Source organism: Balaenoptera borealis (genome assembly GCF_965194805.1).
Source record: "Balaenoptera borealis genome assembly, chromosome: 2".
Classification (NCBI taxonomy): Eukaryota; Metazoa; Chordata; class Mammalia; order Artiodactyla; family Balaenopteridae; genus Balaenoptera; species Balaenoptera borealis.
The window spans coordinates 171,496,792-171,517,161 of NC_138867.1; the positions used below are offsets into that span (position 1 = coordinate 171,496,792).

At 37.2% G+C, this 20,370-nt stretch overlaps 3 protein-coding genes across 3 annotated transcripts in view; 1 reads left to right on the plus strand and 2 right to left on the minus strand.

Moving 5' to 3' along the window:
* ZNF101 (zinc finger protein 101) overlaps positions 1-11,449 on the plus strand; it is a 72,484-nt gene extending 61,035 nt beyond the window's left edge. The window contains exon 6 of the transcript XR_014242050.1: positions 11,414-11,449. The gene's annotated coding sequence lies outside the window, so the exon portion shown is untranslated. The remainder of the gene's footprint in view (positions 1-11,413) is intronic.
* LOC309624618 (olfactory receptor-like protein OLF4) lies at positions 5,833-8,827 on the minus strand. Its single transcript, XM_082382908.1, has 2 exons — positions 8,742-8,827; positions 5,833-6,891 (listed from the first exon to the last, which is right to left on the minus strand). Exon 2 carries the CDS (start codon positions 6,876-6,878, stop codon positions 5,910-5,912), a length of 969 nt encoding a protein of 322 aa, XP_082239034.1. The 5' UTR covers positions 6,879-6,891; positions 8,742-8,827; the 3' UTR covers positions 5,833-5,909.
* A 4,235-nt stretch (positions 11,450-15,684) lies between the features above and the next one.
* On the minus strand, positions 15,685-20,149 carry LOC309624625 (olfactory receptor 7A10-like; the record flags this gene model as incomplete). The annotated part of the gene is made up of 1 exon (XM_082382911.1): positions 15,685-20,149. Exon 1 carries the CDS (start codon positions 16,537-16,539, stop codon positions 15,685-15,687), a length of 855 nt encoding a protein of 284 aa, XP_082239037.1. The 5' UTR covers positions 16,540-20,149.
* Between the last annotated feature and the right edge of the window lie 221 nt (positions 20,150-20,370).

Here is a 20,370-nt window from a genome sequence, read left to right on the forward strand (position 1 = left end):
GCACTTATTGAAGAGGCTGTCTTTTCTCCATTGTATAGTCTTGCCTCCTTTATCAAAGATAAGGTGACCATATGTGTGTGGGTTTATCTCCAGGCTTTCTATCCTGTTCCATTGATCTATATTTATGTTTTTGTGCCAGGACCATACTGTCTTGATTACTGTAGCTTTGTAGTATAGTCTGAAGTCAGGGAGCCTGATTCCTCCAGCTCTGGTTTTCATGATCAAGATTGCTTTTGTTATTTGGGGTCTTTTGTGTCTCCATACAAATTGTGAAATTTTTTGTTCTAGTTCTGTGAAAAATGCCATTGGTAGTTTGAAAGGGATTGCCTTGAATCTGTAGATTGCTTTGGGTAGTATAGTCATTTTCACAATGTTGATTCTTCCAATCCAAGAACATGGTATATCTCTCCATCTGTTGGTATCATCTTTAATTTCATTCATCAGTGTCTTATAGTTTTCTGCATTCAGGTCTTTTGTCTCCTTGGGTAGGTTTATTCCTAGGTATTTTATTCTTTTTGTTGCAATGGTAAATGGGAGTGTTTCCTTAATTTCACTTTCAGATTTTTCATCACTAGTGTATACGAATGCAAGAGGTTTCTGTGCATGAATTTTGTATCCTGCTACTTTACCAAATTCATTGATTAGCTCTAGTAGTTTTCTGGTAGCATCTTTAGGATTCTCTATGTATAGTATCATGTCATCTGCAACCAGTGAGTTTTACTTCTTCTTTTCCGATTTGGATTCCTTTTATTTGTTTTTCTTCTCTTATTGCTCTGGCTAAAACTTCCAAATCTATGTTGAATAATAGTGGTGAGAGTGGGCAACCTTGTCTTGTTCCTGATCTTAGAGGAAATGGATTCAGTTTTTCACCGTTGAGAACGATGTTTGCTGTGGGTTTGTCATATATGGCCTTTATTATGTTGAGGTAAGTTCCCTCTATGCCTACTTTCTGGACAGTTTTTATCATCAATAGGTGTTGAATTTTGTCAAAAGCTTTTTCTGCATCTATTGAGATGATCATATTGTTTTTCTCCTTCAATTTGTTAATATGGTGACCCACCTCCTAGAGAAATGGAAATAAAAACAAAAATAAACAAATGGGACCTAATGAAACTTAAAAGCTTTTGCACAACAAAGGAAACCCTTAACAAGATGAAAAGAAAACACTCAGAATGGGAAAAAATATTTGCAAACAAAACAAATGACAAAGGATTAATCTCCAAAATATACAAGCAGGTCATGCAGCTCAATATGAAAAAAACAACCCAATCCAAAAATGGGCAGGAGACCTAAATAGACATTTCTCCAGAGAAGATATACAGATTTCCAATAAACACATGAAAGCCTGCTCAACATCACTAATAATTAGAGAAATGCAAATCAAAACTACAATGAGGTATCACCACACACTGATCAGAATGACCATCATCAAAAAATCTACAAACACTAAATGCTGGAGTGGGTGTGAAGAAAAGGGATCCCTCTTGCACGGTTGGTGGGAGTGTAAATTGATACAGCCACTATGGAGAACAGCATGGAGGTTCCTTAAAAAACTAAAAATAGAATTACCATATGACCCATCAATCCCACTACTGGACATATATCCTGAGAAAACCGTAATTCAAAAAGAGTCTTGTACCACAATGTTCATTGCAGCACTATCTACAATAGCCAGGACATGGAAGCAACCTAAGTGTCCATCGACAGATAAATGGATAAAAAAGATGTGGCACATATATACAATGGAATATTACTCAGCCATAAAAGGAAAGGAAATTGAGTTATTTGTAGTGAGGTGGATAGACCTAGAGTCTGTCATACAGAGTGAAGTAAGTCAGAAAGAGAAAAACAAATACCATATGCTAACACATATCTCTCCATTCTGATGAACTTAGGGGCAGGACAGAAATAAAGACACAGACATAGAGAATGGACTTGAGGACACGGGGAAGGGGAAGAGTAAGCTGGGACAAAGTGAGAGAGTAACTTTGTCATATATACACTACCAAATGTAAAATAGATAGCTAGTGGGAAGCAGCTGCATAGCACAGGGAGATCAGCTCAGTGCTTTGTGACCACTTAGAGGGGTGGGATAGGGAAGGTGGGAGGGAGGGACATGCAAGAGGGCAGAGATATGGGGATATATGTATATGTATAACTGATTCACTTTGTTATACAGCAGAAACTAACACATCATTGTTAAGCAATTATACTCCAATAAAGATGTTAAAAAAAAAAGAAGATGTGGCACATATATACAATGGAATATTACTCAGCCATGAAAAGAAACGAAATTGAGTTATTTGCAGTGAGGTGGATGGACCTAGAGTCTGTCATACAGAGTGAAGTAAGTCAGAAAGAGAAAAACAAATACCATATGCTGACATATATATGTGGAATCTAAAAAAAAAAATGGTTGTGAAGAACCTAAGAGCAGGACAGGAATAAAGATGCAGACGTAGAGAATGGATCTGAGGGCACAGGGAGGGGGAAGGGTAAGCTGGGACAAAGTGAGAGAGTGACACTGATATATATACACTACAAAATGTAAAATAGATAGCTAGTGGGAAGCAGTCTCATAGCACAGGGAGATCAGCTCTGTGCTTTGTGACCACCTAGAGGAGTGGGATAGGGAGGGTGGGAGGGAGATGCAAGGAGGGGATATGGGGATATATATATATGTATAGCTGATTCACTTTGTTATACAGTGGAAAATAACACAACATTGCAAAGCAATTATACTCCAATAAAGATGTTAAAAAAAAAATAAATAAATAGATTGAAAGAGCAAGAGAACCGCAGTGAAAAAACAACTAGCGAAACAAATAAACGATTTACTGATAAAAAATTCAGTGCATTAGTAATAAGATTGCTAACTAATTAGGGAAAGAATTAATGAACATAGTGATAATTTTAACACAGAACTAGAAAATACTAAAATAATAGAACTAAAGAATACAATAACTGAAATGAAACAACTAGAAGTATTTAATAGCACACCAGGTGATACAGAAGAATGCATAAGTTATCTGGAATATAGAATAATGGAAATCACCCATACAGTCAGCAAAGTGAAAACAAATTAAAAATGAGAATAGTTTGAGGGATCTATTGGACTACACTAAGAATACCAATATTCACATAATTTGGGGGTCCCAAAAGGAGAAGCGAGAGAGAGAAGATGGTCAAAATGTATTTGATGAAATTATGGCTGAAAACCTCCCAAACCTGAATAAGGAAGCAGATATTCAGGTACTGGAAGCAAATAGGTCTCCCCAAAAAAATGACAGCAAATGGACCTGCACCAAGATATATCAATTAAAATGGGAAAATTAAAGATATATGTTTCTAAAGGCAGCACAAGAAAACTGTTGTGTACAAGGGAGTCCCAAAAGTCTATCAGCTAATTTTTTTTTTTTTTTTTGCAGAAACTTTGCAGGTGAGAATGGAGTGGCATGATATATTTAAAGTGCTGAGAGGGAAAAACCTGCAAACTAGGGCACTCTACGGAGCAAGATTATCATTTAGAATTGAAGGAGAGATAAAGAAATTTTCAGACAAGCAAAGACTAAATAATTTATCAATACTAAACCTACCCTAAAAAAATGATATAGGGTTTTTTTTAAGAAGGAAAGAAAAAGTCATAACAAATGGTAAGAATCTGTAAGAACGAGAAAATTTCACTGGTAAAGGCAAACATATAGAAAAGGATGAGGATCAACCACTTCAACTAGTATGAAGATTTAAAAGGCAAAAAATAATTGCAAAATTAACTATAACTACAATAAGAAGTAAGAGAATGAACAGGGAGATGGCAAATATGACATTAAAAACACAAAATGTGGAGGAAGGGCGTAAAAATGTAGTCCTATTAGAATGTGTTTCAACTTAAAGGACAACCTGTTTTAAAAAGTAGATATAGTCATAGGTCAACATATACAAACCTCGTGGTAACCATACATCAAAAACCTACAATAGATACACGAAAACTAGGGAGAAAGGAACACAAGCGTATCGCTAAAAATCATCAAATCACAAAGGAAGAAACAAAATGAATAAGAGAAGAACTATAAAAACAAACAGAAAGCAAGTAACAAAATGGCAATAAGTACATGCCTATCAATAATCACCTTAACTTTCAATGGACTAAATGGTCCAATAAAAAGACATAGGGTAACTGATTGGATTAAAAAAAAAAAAGACCCTTCAATATGCTGCTTTCAAGAGACTTCAGAGCTAAAGACACACACAGACTGAAAGTGAGGGGATGAAAAAAGATATTTAATGTAAACGGAAACAACAAGAAAGTGGGGATAACAATACTCATATCAGAAAAAAATAGACTTTAAACAAAGTCTATAAGAAAAGACCAAGAAGGGCATTCTCAAATGATAAAGAGATCAATATAAGAGGAGAATATTACACTTTTTAACATATATGTACTAAATACAGGAGCATCTAAATATACAACACAAATATTAACGGACATAAAGGGAGAAATTGACAATAATTGAATTATTGTAGGGGACTTTAACACCCCACTTACATTTATGGACAGATCATCTAGGCTTAAAATCAGTACAGCAACAGAGGTCTTAAATGGAACAACAGACCATTTGACTTAATAATTATCTATGGGACACCACATCCCAAAACAGCAGAATACACAGTCTTTTCAAGTGAACATCTGTATGTCTTCCTTAGAAAAATGTCTATTGAGTGTCTTCTGCCCATTTTTATTAGGGTTGTTTGTTTTTTAATATTGAATTGATTGAATCATCTCTATTTTTGGATAACAACCCATTATTGGATATATAATTTGTAAATATCTTTTCCCATGAGTAGGTTGTCTTTTCGTTTTGTTGGTGGTTTCCTTCACTGTGCAAAGATTTTAGTTTGATGTAGTCCATTTATTTATTTTTATTTCCCTTGCCTGAGGAGATATATACAAAAATATTGCTAAGACCAGTGTCAAAGACGTATTGCCTATCTTTTTTGCAGCTTGTTGAGTAACTTCCTGACATTATCTCGAATTCTCTACTTCTCTGATCACAATCTTCCATGACATTAAGATTGGTTTCTGGAAAACTGTCATTTTCTTTTCTTAAAACAAATTATTATAGTTGATTTACAATATTGTGTTAGTTTCTGATGTACAGCAAAATGTATCATATATATATGGATATATATATATATATATCTGTTCTTTTTTAGATTCTTTTCCCATATAGATCATTACAGAGTATTGAGAGGAGTTCCCTGTGCTATTATTTTCTTTCTCTGATTTCAGGTGACTGTGGTTTTCATGGGTTGCTCCTCTGCCAGTGCATTTGAGAAAAAAAAAAAAAAAAAAATATATATATATATATATATATACATATATATATATATACACACACACACAAGCTGACCCTTGAACAACAAGAGGGTTAGGGCCTCCAACCCTCTGTATAGCCAAAAATCCTCCTATAACTTTAAAGTAATTTTTCTATATCTCTGGATAAACTAACCATAATAAAAATAATATAAATTGTCTTGGTTGTTAAGTGTATTTTTTATATGAGTAATGCAACTCATGACTATTCCTTCAGGGAAACAGGAGAAAATTACTTGGGATGACACATGTCATTTGAGAAGTAACTATTATTAATAAATCTATGATCTCCATCCAAGAAATGGAATTTCCAAACATTTTTGATCCAAAGGTAGGAAAATTTAGAAGTAGAAAAAACAAAAACTGCCTATATATCAGACTGAGGATAAAGCTTAATAAAGAGAGTTACTAAAATTATATAAAGAAGCTGAATCAAAAAAATAATAAATCCCAGGAAATAAGTAGAAGGAGCAAATTTTATTTTACAATGATCAAAGAATCACAATTTCTCGTTCCAAGGCTTTGAGTTATGCAATCAAGGGCACTTCTTCACCCCTAGTACAATTGGCCATTTTATACTTGGCATCAAATAGAATCTCTTCAGAGCCCTCTTTATGTCTTTATTTCTCAGACTGTAGATGAAGGGGTTCAGCATGGGTGTGACCACAGTGTACATCACCGAGGCTGTTGCACTTGAGAGTGAGCTGTGGGTAGCAGCAGAGCTAAGGTACACTCCTAAGGCCGTACAATAAAATAAGGAGACAACCGAGAGGTGAGACACACAGGTGGAAAATGCTTTATACTTCCCCTGAGCTGATGAGATTCCTCGTATGCAGAAAACTATTTTAGAATAAGAGTAAAGGATACAAGCAAAAGGACCAACACCCATCAGGACAGCTGCAAAATAGATCACCATGTTATTTAAAAAGTTGTCAGAATTGGAAAGTTGTACCACCTGATTCAGTTCACAGAAAAAGTGGGGGATTTGCACATCTGGACAGAAGGACAATTGCAACACCATTAAGCTGTGTAACAAGGAATACATAGCAATCATTACCCAGAATATCAGAACCAGCAGTCCACAGAACCGGGGGTTCATGATGACCATGTAGTGCAAAGGGTGGCAGATGGCCACAAAGCAGTCATAGGCCATCACTGTCAGGAGGAAGTCATCTAATTCTCCAAAGAAAATGTAAAAATACATCTGGGTGATACAGCCTTCATAGGTTATGACTTTGCTCTGGGTCTGAATATTCCACAACATCTTTGGGATGGTGGTAGAGGTGAAACAGATGTCTACAAAGGACAGATTGGAGAGGAAAAAGTACATGGGGGTGTGGAGGTGGGAGTCTGAGCTGACGGCCAAGATAATGAGCAGGTTTCCAAACACAATGATCAGATACATGGAGAGAAAAATCCCAAATATGAGGGGCTGCAGTTTTGGTTCCTCTGAAAGTCCCAGAAGAAGAAATTCTGAAATTTGTGTATTGTTACCTGGTCCCATGGGGTAGAGGCGACTATCAGGAAAAAGGAAAATAACATGACTAATTTTCACACAAACTGGCATAACTCACATAGCTGAAATACTGCAATTTCTATTTATCCCTTAAGAAATTAATGTTAATATTTTATTTATAGGTAAGTTCTCTTTGAGGGTATAATCCATTTCATCTCTGACTAGGAATTTTTGTCCCATTCTCAGCATATTTCCAAAGAGGTCATATATTCTAGAGTTTTAATGTATTCTTTCATACATTTGAGAACTATATATTGAGTGCCAACCATGTTCCCAGCACATGAAGGCAATAAGTGGAGAGTGCTAAAAAACCAATCTCCCACAATACGAGGATGGTGAAAGATGATATGCAAATAAAATATTATATAATATGTCATATGGTGATAGATGCTATGAAGAAAAGAAAACCAGGTATAAAGGAGAGAGTAGTAGGAGGTGTTATTTTGCACTGAGTGCTGGTAAAGGCAACAAACAAGGTGATAATTGAACAGATAGCTCAAGAAAGAAAAAGAAAGAGCTAGTAAGATAATAGGAGAAGTGTGTGCCTCGCAGAAGGAACGGACATGAGGAAAATGCTTGTTCCATGTATTCAGATCCAAACAAGGAAGCCAGTGGGGCAGAGAAATAAGCAAAAGGGGGAGTAATTAGAGATGGTGTCAGAGGATGCTGAGGAAAAAGTGGCCTCCCTGCTACAGTTAAAACTTCAATACACAGAGAATCTCTCCTTCCATGTTGTTCCATGCACATGAATTGAGCTGCAAAGGCTTCCTGTGAATTATATCAGATCACCTTCTTAGTTCCATCTGTTGATTGAATTCTGGCCTCTGTATTATAAGTCATCTTAATATTTGAGTCCAGGTGCCTCTACTTTAAGAACTGCTCTCACTCCACAAGGCACAGGCACAGACATACACCATGGCCCCCTGAGCTGTGTTATTACTATGCATTTCTCACCCAGATCCACCCTCCTTAGGCCGTAAGTGATTGCAACTCAAGCTGGTCAGATCAGATTATCTTTCTCCTCAAGAATGTATAAATGGTCCCCAGAAATTCCAGTTCATAAGCTTCCCATGGAACAATAAACTTGGGTTTTCTTTTTGGTATAGCCACTTTCTGTTCCATATTTAAAGAACTATAAAAAGCATGAAAGAGAGGGAAAGAGAGAGAGAGAGAGAGGGATGGAGAGGAATGAAATGGACATTAAGGGGAAAAATATCCAACAAATTTAAATGGCCCCTGAGACAATGCAATGAAGAAAAGCTTCCTTGGTTAGTCAACATTCCAACTCCAGTGACATCTCCTTAATGCACAGGAAAAATAATTTTAAAATATCTTTTTGCCAAGGACATAAACAGTGATATCTTTATGATGTGAAACACCTTACAGTTTGAATAGCCCAAGAGGAAAATAAGCAAAGGGAATAAACTAACAATTCAAAACCATCAATTTACAAAATACAACAAAAGTTGCATATGTTTTATAGGAAGCAGTAGAAGACTTCATTTTCCTGAGGCTTTTCCCTATTTGTTCACTCCTGTTAATAAATAAGATGCTTAGACTTACTGTCCTCTTTTACTGGAAGCATTTTATGCCTGCCATTCCTTCTTCTAATTGAACTTCCATTAATACCGTTTAATTGTCAACACTGACACTTGCATTTCCAAGTGCAATGTTCACTTTATTTTTAGACCATAAATAAATACATTAATTTAGGAAAGCCAGCAAACAACCACAGTGATCTCTGGCATCTGGGCTATGCTAGATTGGCTCTCAGGTGACCTCAGGTACAAGTCCTTGGCTTCCATCCTATCTGATTCTCTCCTGTGGTGTCTGTGGAGCTCTCAGACTCACCTGCATGCAGATTCATAGAGGAAGCTTTCCCTGTAGATGTCAAAATTCCCCCCTAAATGACTGATGATGCAGACAGAAGTTTTGTCCTCAAATAAGACAACAGGAAGAAATACAATCAAGCATTGATCTCCCAGCTAGATTTAGGACTGCAAAAGCAAGGACCATGTCTTGTCCACCCAAAGTTGCACAGGCTGAGGGATGGCAGCAGAGGTGATATTTAGAGCTTCATATGTCAGCTTATTAGGCATGTTTTCCTCTTGTTACTCCAATGACTAAGTGCATGATTTCCCTTGGAGACACTGGTCTGGGCAGAATGGAACTTTTTTCTGCTGATTCTTTGTTCCTAGGAGACTATATTATAAGTTAGGTGAGTTCAGTTTTTATTACTCCTTCTCCATTAACTCTCCTGATTCCAAAGCGCTAAGCCTCCCAGACTGCCTCATCCACTGAGTTCAAATTTTCTCTAAAGTGTAATATTGAGGATTTGTCTTGAGTAGGTCACATGGGTTTTCAAAGCTTTCATTTGTGGTGGGGACACAACCTCTGAAGTCTCTAAAATTTACTATTCCCCTCTTCAAAAACAGGGATAACTTTGCTCCTGTAATATAAAATCTTGGGTATTATACTCCCTGGATTCATGGTATTTTTCCCAGGACAATTAGGAATGTTCTACTTATATCAGAAGTTAAGAGCTGTCATTTTGTCTCTCATCATAAAATGTTTGTAACTATAAGAGACATATTTAGATATTGTTATGCCCCATAAACTAGCTTAGCATATTACAGAAGTTGTCAAATTTAGTTTTAAAAGCAGTGCATTCTATGAGGTAGTACTTTTATAAACTCCTTTCTCCATTGTAGGAATGGGACTCAGAAGGATTTAATGTTCTGCTTAAAGGTATAAACCAAGTGAGGGATGGAGTCTGATTAGAATATCTCAGTTCTGGAACTCTGGGGCAGTGATTCTCAACCAGAGATGATTTAGCCCCTAGGGTTATTTGGCAATATCTGTAGGGATGTTACTAATCTCCTATAAACCACAGAACAGCACACAACACAAATACTCTCTTCCAAATGTCATCATTATGATGGTGAGAAACTATGCTAGACCAGAACATCTATAAATTCACTGTGCATACAAACCACCACGGTTTGTAGTTGAAATGCAAATTCTGATTCATCAGGTCTCTGTTGGGTCCAGGGACTGCATTTCTAACAAGTTCCCAGGTGTAGTTGATGCTGCAGATCTTGGTCTGTGTATCACATTTGAGTAGCAAGGCTGTGGTCCTGTCTTTGAGTCAGGTATACACAGGTTTAGTCTTCTCCACCAAGAATCTTTTATGCGTGTGAACTTGAAAGAAATGTTTTTCACTCACTTTATAGGTGATTACACATAATGCATCACTATAATCCCAACAAACATTCCTTCACCCTAATGAAAATAGGAACCTTTCACATGGACACCAAAACCCATACTTCAGTGAATACATATAGAGCATGAAAATGAAATATTTTGCCTAGTAATACAAAGTGTAGTTTAAATTTTCATCTTACTTATGTTTTTCCCTAACTCAAAAGCCATGTTAATTGTATGTATTCAAATCTGTGTTTCTGTGTAGACTCCACTTGGAAACCTGTAGTTGATTATCATTTGTCAGTGACTAGGGTAGTCACTGCAGACACAGCTGAGTAAGAGAACATGATCCTAAAGTGAAGAATAAAACTGAATAACCACCTGTAAAACAAACTATAGGTTAAAGTCTCCATTTGCAAGAAGAGCAGTTAAGGCAGTGATTTACAAAGGAATGGTGTATACAAAATCAAAAACTGTAGTCTTAGTTTTCCTCTATTATAAGATTATATAAAATGCCTTGGCTAGTAAGTGTAGTTTTGTTTTTGCACGGTAGTATTATTACTTACGACAATTCTTTCAGTGGCACAAGAGAAAAATTATTTGGGATGATATATATCATTTGAGAAAAAATTATTCTTAAGAAATCCATGTTGCCCCATGATGTAAATGGGAATTGTAAATATTTTGAATCAAGTTTGGGAAAAAATTTGAGAAGGTAGAAAATGGACAAAGGGGGAAATTGTTTATACATCAGGGAAGGAAACTTATAAATGTGAGTTGCTTCAATGTTACAAAGAAGTAGAGTCAAAGAAATGAAAATTTCAGGAAATAGAGGGAGCAAGTTTTACTTCCACACTCTGATCAAAGAATATCAAATTCCGGCTCAAATGCTTTGCACCCTTCAAAAATGGGGATTCTTTAACCCTGTGACAGTTGGTCCTTTTATAGCTGCCATCCCAAAGAATCTTTTCAGAGACCTCTTTATGCCTTTGTTCCTTAGACTGTAGATGAAGGGGTTCAGCATGGGTGTGACCATGGTGAACATCATAGAGGCTGTTGCACTTGACTGTGAGGAGAAGGGCTTGAGTAGTAGCAGAGCTGAGGTACACTCAAAGCCCATAAAATAAAATAAGGATACAAGTGAGAGGTGAGATGCACAGGTGGAAAACGCTGTTGTCCAAATATACTAAGAGTAGGTAAATGTATACCTGTTTGATGGAGACTTCATAGGTCATGACTTTGCCTTCTTTGGGATGGTGGTGAAGGTGAAACATATCTAAAAAGAACAGATTGGAGAAGAATTACACAGATGTATGGAGGTGGGAGTCTAAGATGGTGGCCAGGATGATGAGCAGGTTTTCCAGCAGAGTGATGAGGTACATGGAGAAGAGAAGTCCTGTTATGAAAGACTGCAATTCTGATTCCTCTGATAATCCCAGAAGAAGAAATTGTGAAATTTGGGTATCATTTACTGGTCCCATCTGGTCCTCACCAACACTTGCTGATTTTTTTCTCTTTGATAATACCCATTCTAGCTGGTGGGAATTGTATCTCACTGTGGTTTTGGTTTCCATTCCTCTGATGATTAATGATGTCGAGTCCCTTGTCTGTGCTTCTTGACCATCTGTGCGTCTTTCTTAGAAAAAAAAATGTCTATTGAGGGTCCTCTGCCCATTTACTGATTTTTTTTTTATATTAAGTTGATTGAATTCTTTATATTTTTGGATAACAACCCCTTATCAGATATATAATTTGCAAATACCTTTCCCCATGAGTAGGTTTCCTTTTAGTGGTGGTGGTGGTTTCCTTCACTGTGCAAAGCTTTTTCGTTTGATGTATTCTCCTTTGTTTACTTTTATCTTCCTTGTCTGAGGACATATATCCCCAAAGATACTTCTAAGATCAATGTCAAAGAGGTGCTGCCTATTTTTATTTATGATTTGTAACTTTTCATGTCTTACATTTATGTCTTTAATCTATTTTGAGTTTATTTTTTGTATGTAGTGTAATAGAGCAATTCAACTTCATTCTTTTGCCTGAAGTTGTCCGTTTCAGAAAATATTCCTTTTCATGTTGTGATTCAGTTACCAAATGAAGTAGCTAAAGTTATTTTAATGTTTTTTTTTAACATTATACTATAATTGTTTAACAACCTACTCTGATATAGAGTTTCAATTTTTGATTTCTGTCTATCACCTTACTCAACGTTTTGTGTACTTTTGCCTTTACATTTCAGGTAGAAGAGTTCATTTCAACATCCTTATAAGACGGTTCTGGGTGCTGAACTCCCTTAACCTTTGTTTGTCTGGGAAAGGCTTTATTTATCCTTCACACCTGAGGGATTACTTTGCTCTATGAGTATTCTTGGATGATAGTTTTTATGTTTCAATATTTTAAGTATGTCTTTCCATTGTCTCTTGGCCTTTTGAGTTTCTGCTGAGAAATCTACTCATAACTTAATGATGATACCTTTGTAGGTTACTCTCCATTTTTTCTGGCTGCCTATAACAGTCTTTCTTTGTCATTGACTTTTGACAGTTTTAATATAATGTGTCTTGGAGAAGGTCTTTTGCATTGATATACTTAGGTCTTCTATTATTTCTTCCCCAGACTTGGAAAGATCTCAGCTATTATTTCTTCAAATAAACTCTCTCTTTCTTGCTCTCTTCTCCTTCTGGGATACCAATTATGCTTGTTACCTTTTCTAATGGAGTCATATAGCTCTTGTAGAGTTGCTTCATTTAAAAAAAAAAAAAAAGGTTCTCTCTTCTCTTCTTCCTAAATCATTCTTTGAGCTCACTATTTCTATCCTCCATATGGTGTACTCTACTTCTAGTGCTATCTAATGCATCCTTCATCTAATTTATTGAATTCTTTAGCTCCAGAATTTCTGTGTGGTTATGTTTAACAGTTTTCATCTCTTTGGAAATTGTTCCTCACGTTCATTATTTTTATTCCTGAACTTATTTAAGTGCCTTTGTGAATTTTCTTGTATCTTGTTGAGTTTCTTCCTGAAACTGTTTTGAATTCTCTACTTGTTTGATCACAATCTTCCATGACTTTAAGATTGGTTTCTGGAAAATTGTCATTTCCTTTTTATGATTCCATGTTACTGTGGTTTTTCACTGGGCTCAATGGGTTGCTCCTCTGCCAGCGTGTTTGAAATTGAAAGTAGCTTTCTTATTTAAGTAAAACCTTGTTTACTTTGATTCTAACAATTCAACAGAGTGGGAACAAGAGGCTCTTCTATGTTTTGCAGTTAGATGACTCTGTAGCACAAGTATTTGGTTTCTTTTACCTGAGCTGCATGTGGCTATATTGGAGAAACTATATTTATTGCATTTCATGGCCTCTGCCAGAGGTGTCATCAGTGCCCTTGTCATCACTGTTTGTGCCTCCAGGGTCACTGGTGCCTTGGTTCTGCCACTGTCCCTGCTGTGGTTGGTATCTCTGCTGGGGGAACCAGGATGGTGGGCACTATTGCCATATCCAGGGTGACCTAGGTCAAAGGCTGCACCATCTGTGCTGCCGGATTTCCTGTGGCTGTAGGTGCTGCTGCATCCAGGAGGCCAGGGCCATGTGTGCCACCCCCACTGGTGCTACCAGGTTCTCGAGGCTATGGGCTCAGCTGCCTCAGCCGTGGGGCTGGGACCAGGGGCACTGCCTCTGCTGTTCCCCTGATTCCACGTCCTCTATGTATTCTAATCCACCCACCTTCAGATATACAACTATGTGAGTCTCTGGAGGTCTGGCATTTTAGGCAGAGAAACCTTTGTTTAGTTATAGATGTTTTGCTAATAGTAGATTGAAGGGGTGGGACAAAGGGAGAGTCTTCTGCCACCATGATGCTGATGTCACCAATGATAAACTATTTTCTCCACAAACTATAAGATTAAAATACATATATAAATGGAGTAGACTATCATATATTAGTGAAGAAAGAATTGCAACATGGCTGCATACAACCTCATGGATGAGCTTTAGAGTTACAACATATAGAATTACAGGTGAATATAGACTCATGAGGAGCCCAGCAGAGATCAAAACAACTCCTCAGTATTAAATCTCATTTGATAATAAAGGCATTATATTAAAACCTTTACTATTAGGACGAGTGGTTATGCAGCAATAACTAACCGAATAAAATATTAAATAGTATGGAAGTGAGAGCAATTATAATAATCTTCTCATTCTATGCATTTATTCTGATATTTAAAGATAGCATTCAATATTACTCTGTTTTTGAATTTTATTATAGATAATTATATTAAAAAGTTACTCCATTGCAGTTTCCTCCCAGGTAAGCAGGAGATTGGCAGACACGTTAGTTTGCACAAATTGTAACCCTGAACCGCATGACTAGTTAGGTGTTCCAGCTCTCTAGTGAGTCATCTTTTGATCATGAGATATATACACATACATATACATGTATAAAGAGTTGACCCTTGAACAGTGCAGGGGTTGGGGCAATGACACCCTCTGCAGTTGAAAATCTGCATATAACCTTGCAGTCAACCCTCTTTAACCACAGTTTCACACCCGCTGATTCTGCCAACCCTTTAATAAAGTTATATAACTTGTCTTTGTTTTCAGCTGTACATTTTTTTATATGAGTAATTCATCTCATGACTATTCTTTCAGGAAAACAAGGTAAAAATTACTTGGGATGATATATGTCATTTAAGAAGAAATTATTCCTAAGAAACTATTGTCAGTCCATGAAAAATTGAGAATGCCCAAGTATTTCATATCCAAAGTTTGGAAAATTTTGAAGTAGAAAGAAAGCACATTTTAAAAAATGCTTATATAATAGACTTAGGAGAAAGCGTAATAAAGTGAGTTACTGGATTTGTATAGAGAACTTAACTTAAAAATAACATGGAAATCACAGGAAACAAAGAGAAGGAGCAAACTGTATTCCACAATTAACAAAGAATCACAATTTCTGGTTGTGGGACTTTGTGCCATGCAATCAAGGGCATTTCATCACCCTTAGGGCAATTGACCCTTTTGTGACTGCCATCCCATTGAATCTCTTCAGAGTCTCCTTTATGTCTTTCTTGCTCAGAGAGCAGATAAAGGGGTTCAGCATGGATGTAGTAGTGATGAACAAAGAAATGAAGAAGAAAAAATTGATAAACTGTTATTTCATATTTTACTATCTTATGAAATTGTGGAAATGGCTTTGGTTGCCAAGTTGTTTTTTCTTTTTCCAAAGGAATAGTACAAGTCATGATTATTCTGTTAGTAAAATGAAAGAAAAATTGCTCAGTATAAAGTATTTTACTTCAGAAGAAATTATTCTTAAGAAATGCATGAAGTGTCATGAGATAAATGGGAATTTCAATATATTTCACTTAAGGTTGCAAATCAATTTAGGGAAGTAGAAAAATGACAAAGAAAAAAATTAGATAACAGAGAGCATAAAGCTTAGTGAAGTGAGTTAGGTAACTTGTATAGAGAAGTTGAAATCAAATAAATGGAAATACCAGAGAGTAAATTGAAGGAGCAAGTGTTCTTTCCACAATCTGATCAGGGAATCACAATGTCAGCCTCTAATGCTTTAAGCCCTGCAATAACTGACACTTCTTCACCCCAGGAAAATTGGCCCTTTTATAACTGCCACCCCAAAGAATTTTCTTAGAGCACTCTTTATGTCTTTATTCCTCAGACTGTAGATGAAGGGGTTCAGCATGGGTGTGACCACAGTGTACATCATTGAGGCTGCTGCACTTGAGTGTGAGCTGTGGGTAATAGCAGGGGTAAAATACACTCTAAACACTGTACAATAAAATGAGGAGACAGTGGAGAGATGTGATGCACAGGTGGAAAATGCTTTATACTTCCCCTGAGATGATGAGATTCCTCCTATGGAGGAAACTATCTTAGAGTATGAGTAACATATCCCAGCGAATGGACCACCGCCAAACAGCCCAACTGCAAAATACATCATGGTGTTATTAAGAAAGGTGTTAGAACAGGGAAGTTGGATTACCTCTTTGAATTCACAGAAGAAGTGGGGAATTTCCAAGACTGTACAGAAGGACAGCTGCAATGCCAGTAAGGTTTGTAACAAGGAATTCAGGGCACCTATCACCCAGGATATCAGCACCAGCAGTCCACAGAGAAGAAGATTCATGATGACTGTGTAGTGCAGGGGGTGGCAGATGGCTATGAAGCAGTCATAGGCCATCACTGTCAGAAGGAAGTCACCCAACTGTGCAAATAGTAGGAAAAAATATATCTGTGTGAGGTAGTCTTCATAGGAAATGACTTTGTTTTGAGTCTGTATATTCACCAGCATCTTTGGAATGGTGATGGAGGTGAAACAAATGTCTAGAAAGGACAGGTTGGAGAGGAAGAAGGACATGGGGGTGTGGAGGTGGGAGTCTGAGCTGACGGCCAGGATGGTGAGTAGGTTCCCAAACACAGTGATCAGGTACATGGACAGGAAAAGTCCAAATATGAGGGGCTGCAGTTCTGGGTCATTTGATAATCCCAGAAGAATAAATTCTGAAATTTGTGTATTGTTGCCTTGTGCCACGTGGTGGTGATCACTACTAGGAAAGAAAAAAGAACATGATTAATTTTTACACATGTGGACATCAATATAGTGAAAAACTTTAAATTATATATTTCGGTCATTTTTAAGGGATCTTCTGGGATAATCTGTAATTAGAAATTCCTGTCCCACACTCAGGCTTTCCACCAATAGGTCCTCTATTACACAGTTTAAATGCAAGTTTATCTCATGCATTTGAGCAGTTTATGTTGAGTACTGACTATCTTCTGGGGTAAAAGTACAGGATTCTGAGAACAAAACTCCCTAAATCCAATAATGGATAAAAATATAAATTAACAAAAACAAAAACATATTACCATGTCTTATGGTGACAGATGCTATGGGGAAAAAAAAGCAGGTATAAAATAGAGTGAATGGAGGTATTATATTTTACTGGGAGTTCAAGAAGACCTGCAAATAAGGAGAAAGTTGAACTGAGACCTGAAGGAAGACAAAGCAGAGACTCCAGATTATCTGGGGGAACGAGTGTGCCCTGTGAGGAAAGAGTCAGTGTAAAGGCCCTGAGGATGACACTTGTTTCAAATATTCAAGACTCAGAGGGGAGCCAAAGTGTCAAGGGGAATGAACAAGAGGGAGAGTGATGAGAGATGGTGTCAGAGGATGCTGAGGAACAAGGTGAACTTCCTGCCGATGCTGAAACTTCAAGACCCAAGGAGGGAGTCACTCATTCACATATTGGTCCTTTCACATTTAACATTTTTCTTTTAAAATTTAAAAGGATTCCTGTGAATAGAAAAGGATCCCTTCCTTATTTCCAACTGCTGGTTAATATTGTTGTATCTGTCTTTTAAGGGTCACATTTTGGAGTAAACTTAAGTACCACTGCCCAGAGAAGTGCTCATTCCCCACAACACACACACACACACACACACACACAGAGTACATTATGACTTACTGCACTTATTACTCCCTGGCTCTTCTCAATTCCAGCCACAATAGTTAGGAAAGGAATGATACAAGGCAAGTGGTCAACATCAAATTATCTTTACCATAGAGAATATAGAAAATAGTACCCAAATTCAAGTTGGTAAGCCGCCAGTGGAGCTTCATTTTGATATGACCATTTTGTGTCCTGTATTAAAGAAAAATTTTTAAAGTACTTGAAAAACTGAGAAGAAAAGGGCATTGTGGGGGAAAACAAGATCCACCTGTAGGTCTCACCCCTTGGTGGCTGCCTTGTTCTAGGGCACAGGCGTTGGGGTGTGTATATCTCAGTTCTGCAGGCACTTCATCCTCTAGGAGAGTCTGATGACCTCAGTGATGTACACCATGGTCACCCCCATACTGAACCTCTTCATCTACAAAATAAGATCTGATAAGTTCTGGTGGTCCCTGAGAGATTGAGATGAGGATAAAGCTTCATTAGTTCTGGCAGCATTCCACCCTCATTTATACCCCCTTGACGTCCAGAATACCTAATAAAGTAGCCTAAAGCAATTTATCAAAGCAAAAATGAGTCATTATCTTTATGCTGACAAGATATCTTACTGGTTGAACATCGACCTAGAAAATTAACAACAATTAATTATTCTTAGAAAATTATTAGATTGTCATACACAGTGAAGTAAGAAAGAGAAAAACAAATATCATATATTAATGCATATACTTGGAATCTGAAAAAATTGGTATAGAAGATCTTATTTACAGAGCAGAAATGGAGACAGACGTAGAGAACAAAGGAATGAATACCAAGAGGGAAAAGGGGGGGGGGGATGAATTGGGAGATTGGGATGGACCTATATACACTATTGATACTATGTATAAAATAGATAACTAATGAGAACCTAAAAATAAAGCACAAATGAAAAAAGAAAATTATTAGAAATTATTAGGAGCCATTGTTATTTTAGAAAAATTAACAGCAGAAAATATACAATGTTCAACATTAGATGAGGATTTAAAACATAAATGGTAAAAGACTTTTCTAAATCATTGTAAATACAAAAAAAAATTGAATCAGAAAACAAATGTGTGAATCTCGGATCAATCACATATTAGCTGTTTGAACTTAAGTGGGATTACGGATCCATTTAAACGTTAATATCCTTACTCAAATCATGGGGATAGTGGTATCCATCCTCCTAAGTTGGTATACAAATCTAGTCGATATAAAAATCTTAGCATAGTTCTTTCATGTTACTACGTGAATGATTATCACTGGTGATGAGATTTGGCTGATTTTTTTCTTCTGTCTCACAAATGTCTCCATTGCTTTCCCACCTCTTCCTAATGAAGAATTACAAATTAAAGTTCAATAGGATACTAGTTTTGCATATTAAATCAAATATTTTCATGTGAATACCCAGCATGAGAGAAGATACTGTGAAAAGTATGTCTCAAGAACTCTATTGCAAGCTAGTATCTACCTCCACGGGTCTGTGTCTTTCTAATAAATACACAACATGCTTAAAAGCATCGCATCTTTAACAAATACCTTTAGTTCACTGAACATGCCTCTAAACCTACTTTTCTTACTCCCCTTAACTAGGAAAATCCTCTAATGCTCTCTAACTTTACTGGAACCACTTTATGCTCCCAATTACTTCACTAGCCTCATCCTACTGGACTTCAATTCCCATCACTTAATCATCAACAATGACTCTTGTGCTGCTGAGTTCATCAAACACTTCTCTGTTTAACATATTAAATAAATGAATTATAAGTTAATTAGGAAACCTAGAAAACAAACATGGCAAATATCTCAACTCTGGATTAGACTAATTAGGCTCTCAGGTGACTTCAGATAAAAGTTTTCCACTTGCATTCTCTCTGAACCTTTCCTGAACACCTATTGAACTCTCAGACTCACCTGGATGGGGTCTATGAGAGGAAAGTCCCTGTGTGGATATCTTGAGTTCCTCCCTGGATGGTTGATGATGAAGACTGAAGCTCTGTTCCCAGGCACATCAGAAGAAAGGAGTGAAGCATTAGCCCCCCAACCAGAGTTATGACTCCAAAAGCATCAACCATGTCTTGTGCAGTTCAAGGATGTACAGCCAGAGGGATTGTAACAGAGGAGATATCTACAGCTCCCCATGTCTGTTAATTAGGTACTGTTTCCTTTGTTACTCCCATCTCTGAGCACAACACTTCCCTGTGGGATGCTGGAAACAAAGCAAAATATTCCTGCTGATACTCTGTTCCCAGGAGACACGGTTAGAAGTCAGGTGAATCCAGTCTGTGTTACTTCCTCTCATGAACTCTCCAGCCTTTCCTAATCTGCAAATGAGGAACCTATTCTGACTAGTTTCCATGGACCTCCAAATTACTCTCTTGTTCCAGGGATCAACAACTCCTGATATCTCCAGAATATTGGTAAACCCTCTGCAACAAGAGAGTGAGGTGTGTTGTTTGCTGCAAAACCACATATAATCCTTGGCTTCATGTGACTTTTTTACAAATCAGGGAATTCATGCCTTGTATCTCTAATTTAGAGCTGTCGCTCCTTCTCTTTAAAAAAAGTTTAATTATAAGACATGTTTAGGGCTTCCTTGGTGGTGCAGTGGTTGAGAATCTGCCTGCTAATGCAGGGGACAGGGGTTCGAGCCCTGGTCTGGGAAGATCCCACATGCCGCGGAGCAACTAAGCCCGTGAGCCACAACTACTGAGCCTGCGCGTCTGGAGCCTGTGCTCCGCAACAAGAGAGGCCGCGACAGTGAGAGGCCCGCGCACTGCGATGAAGAGTGGCCCCCG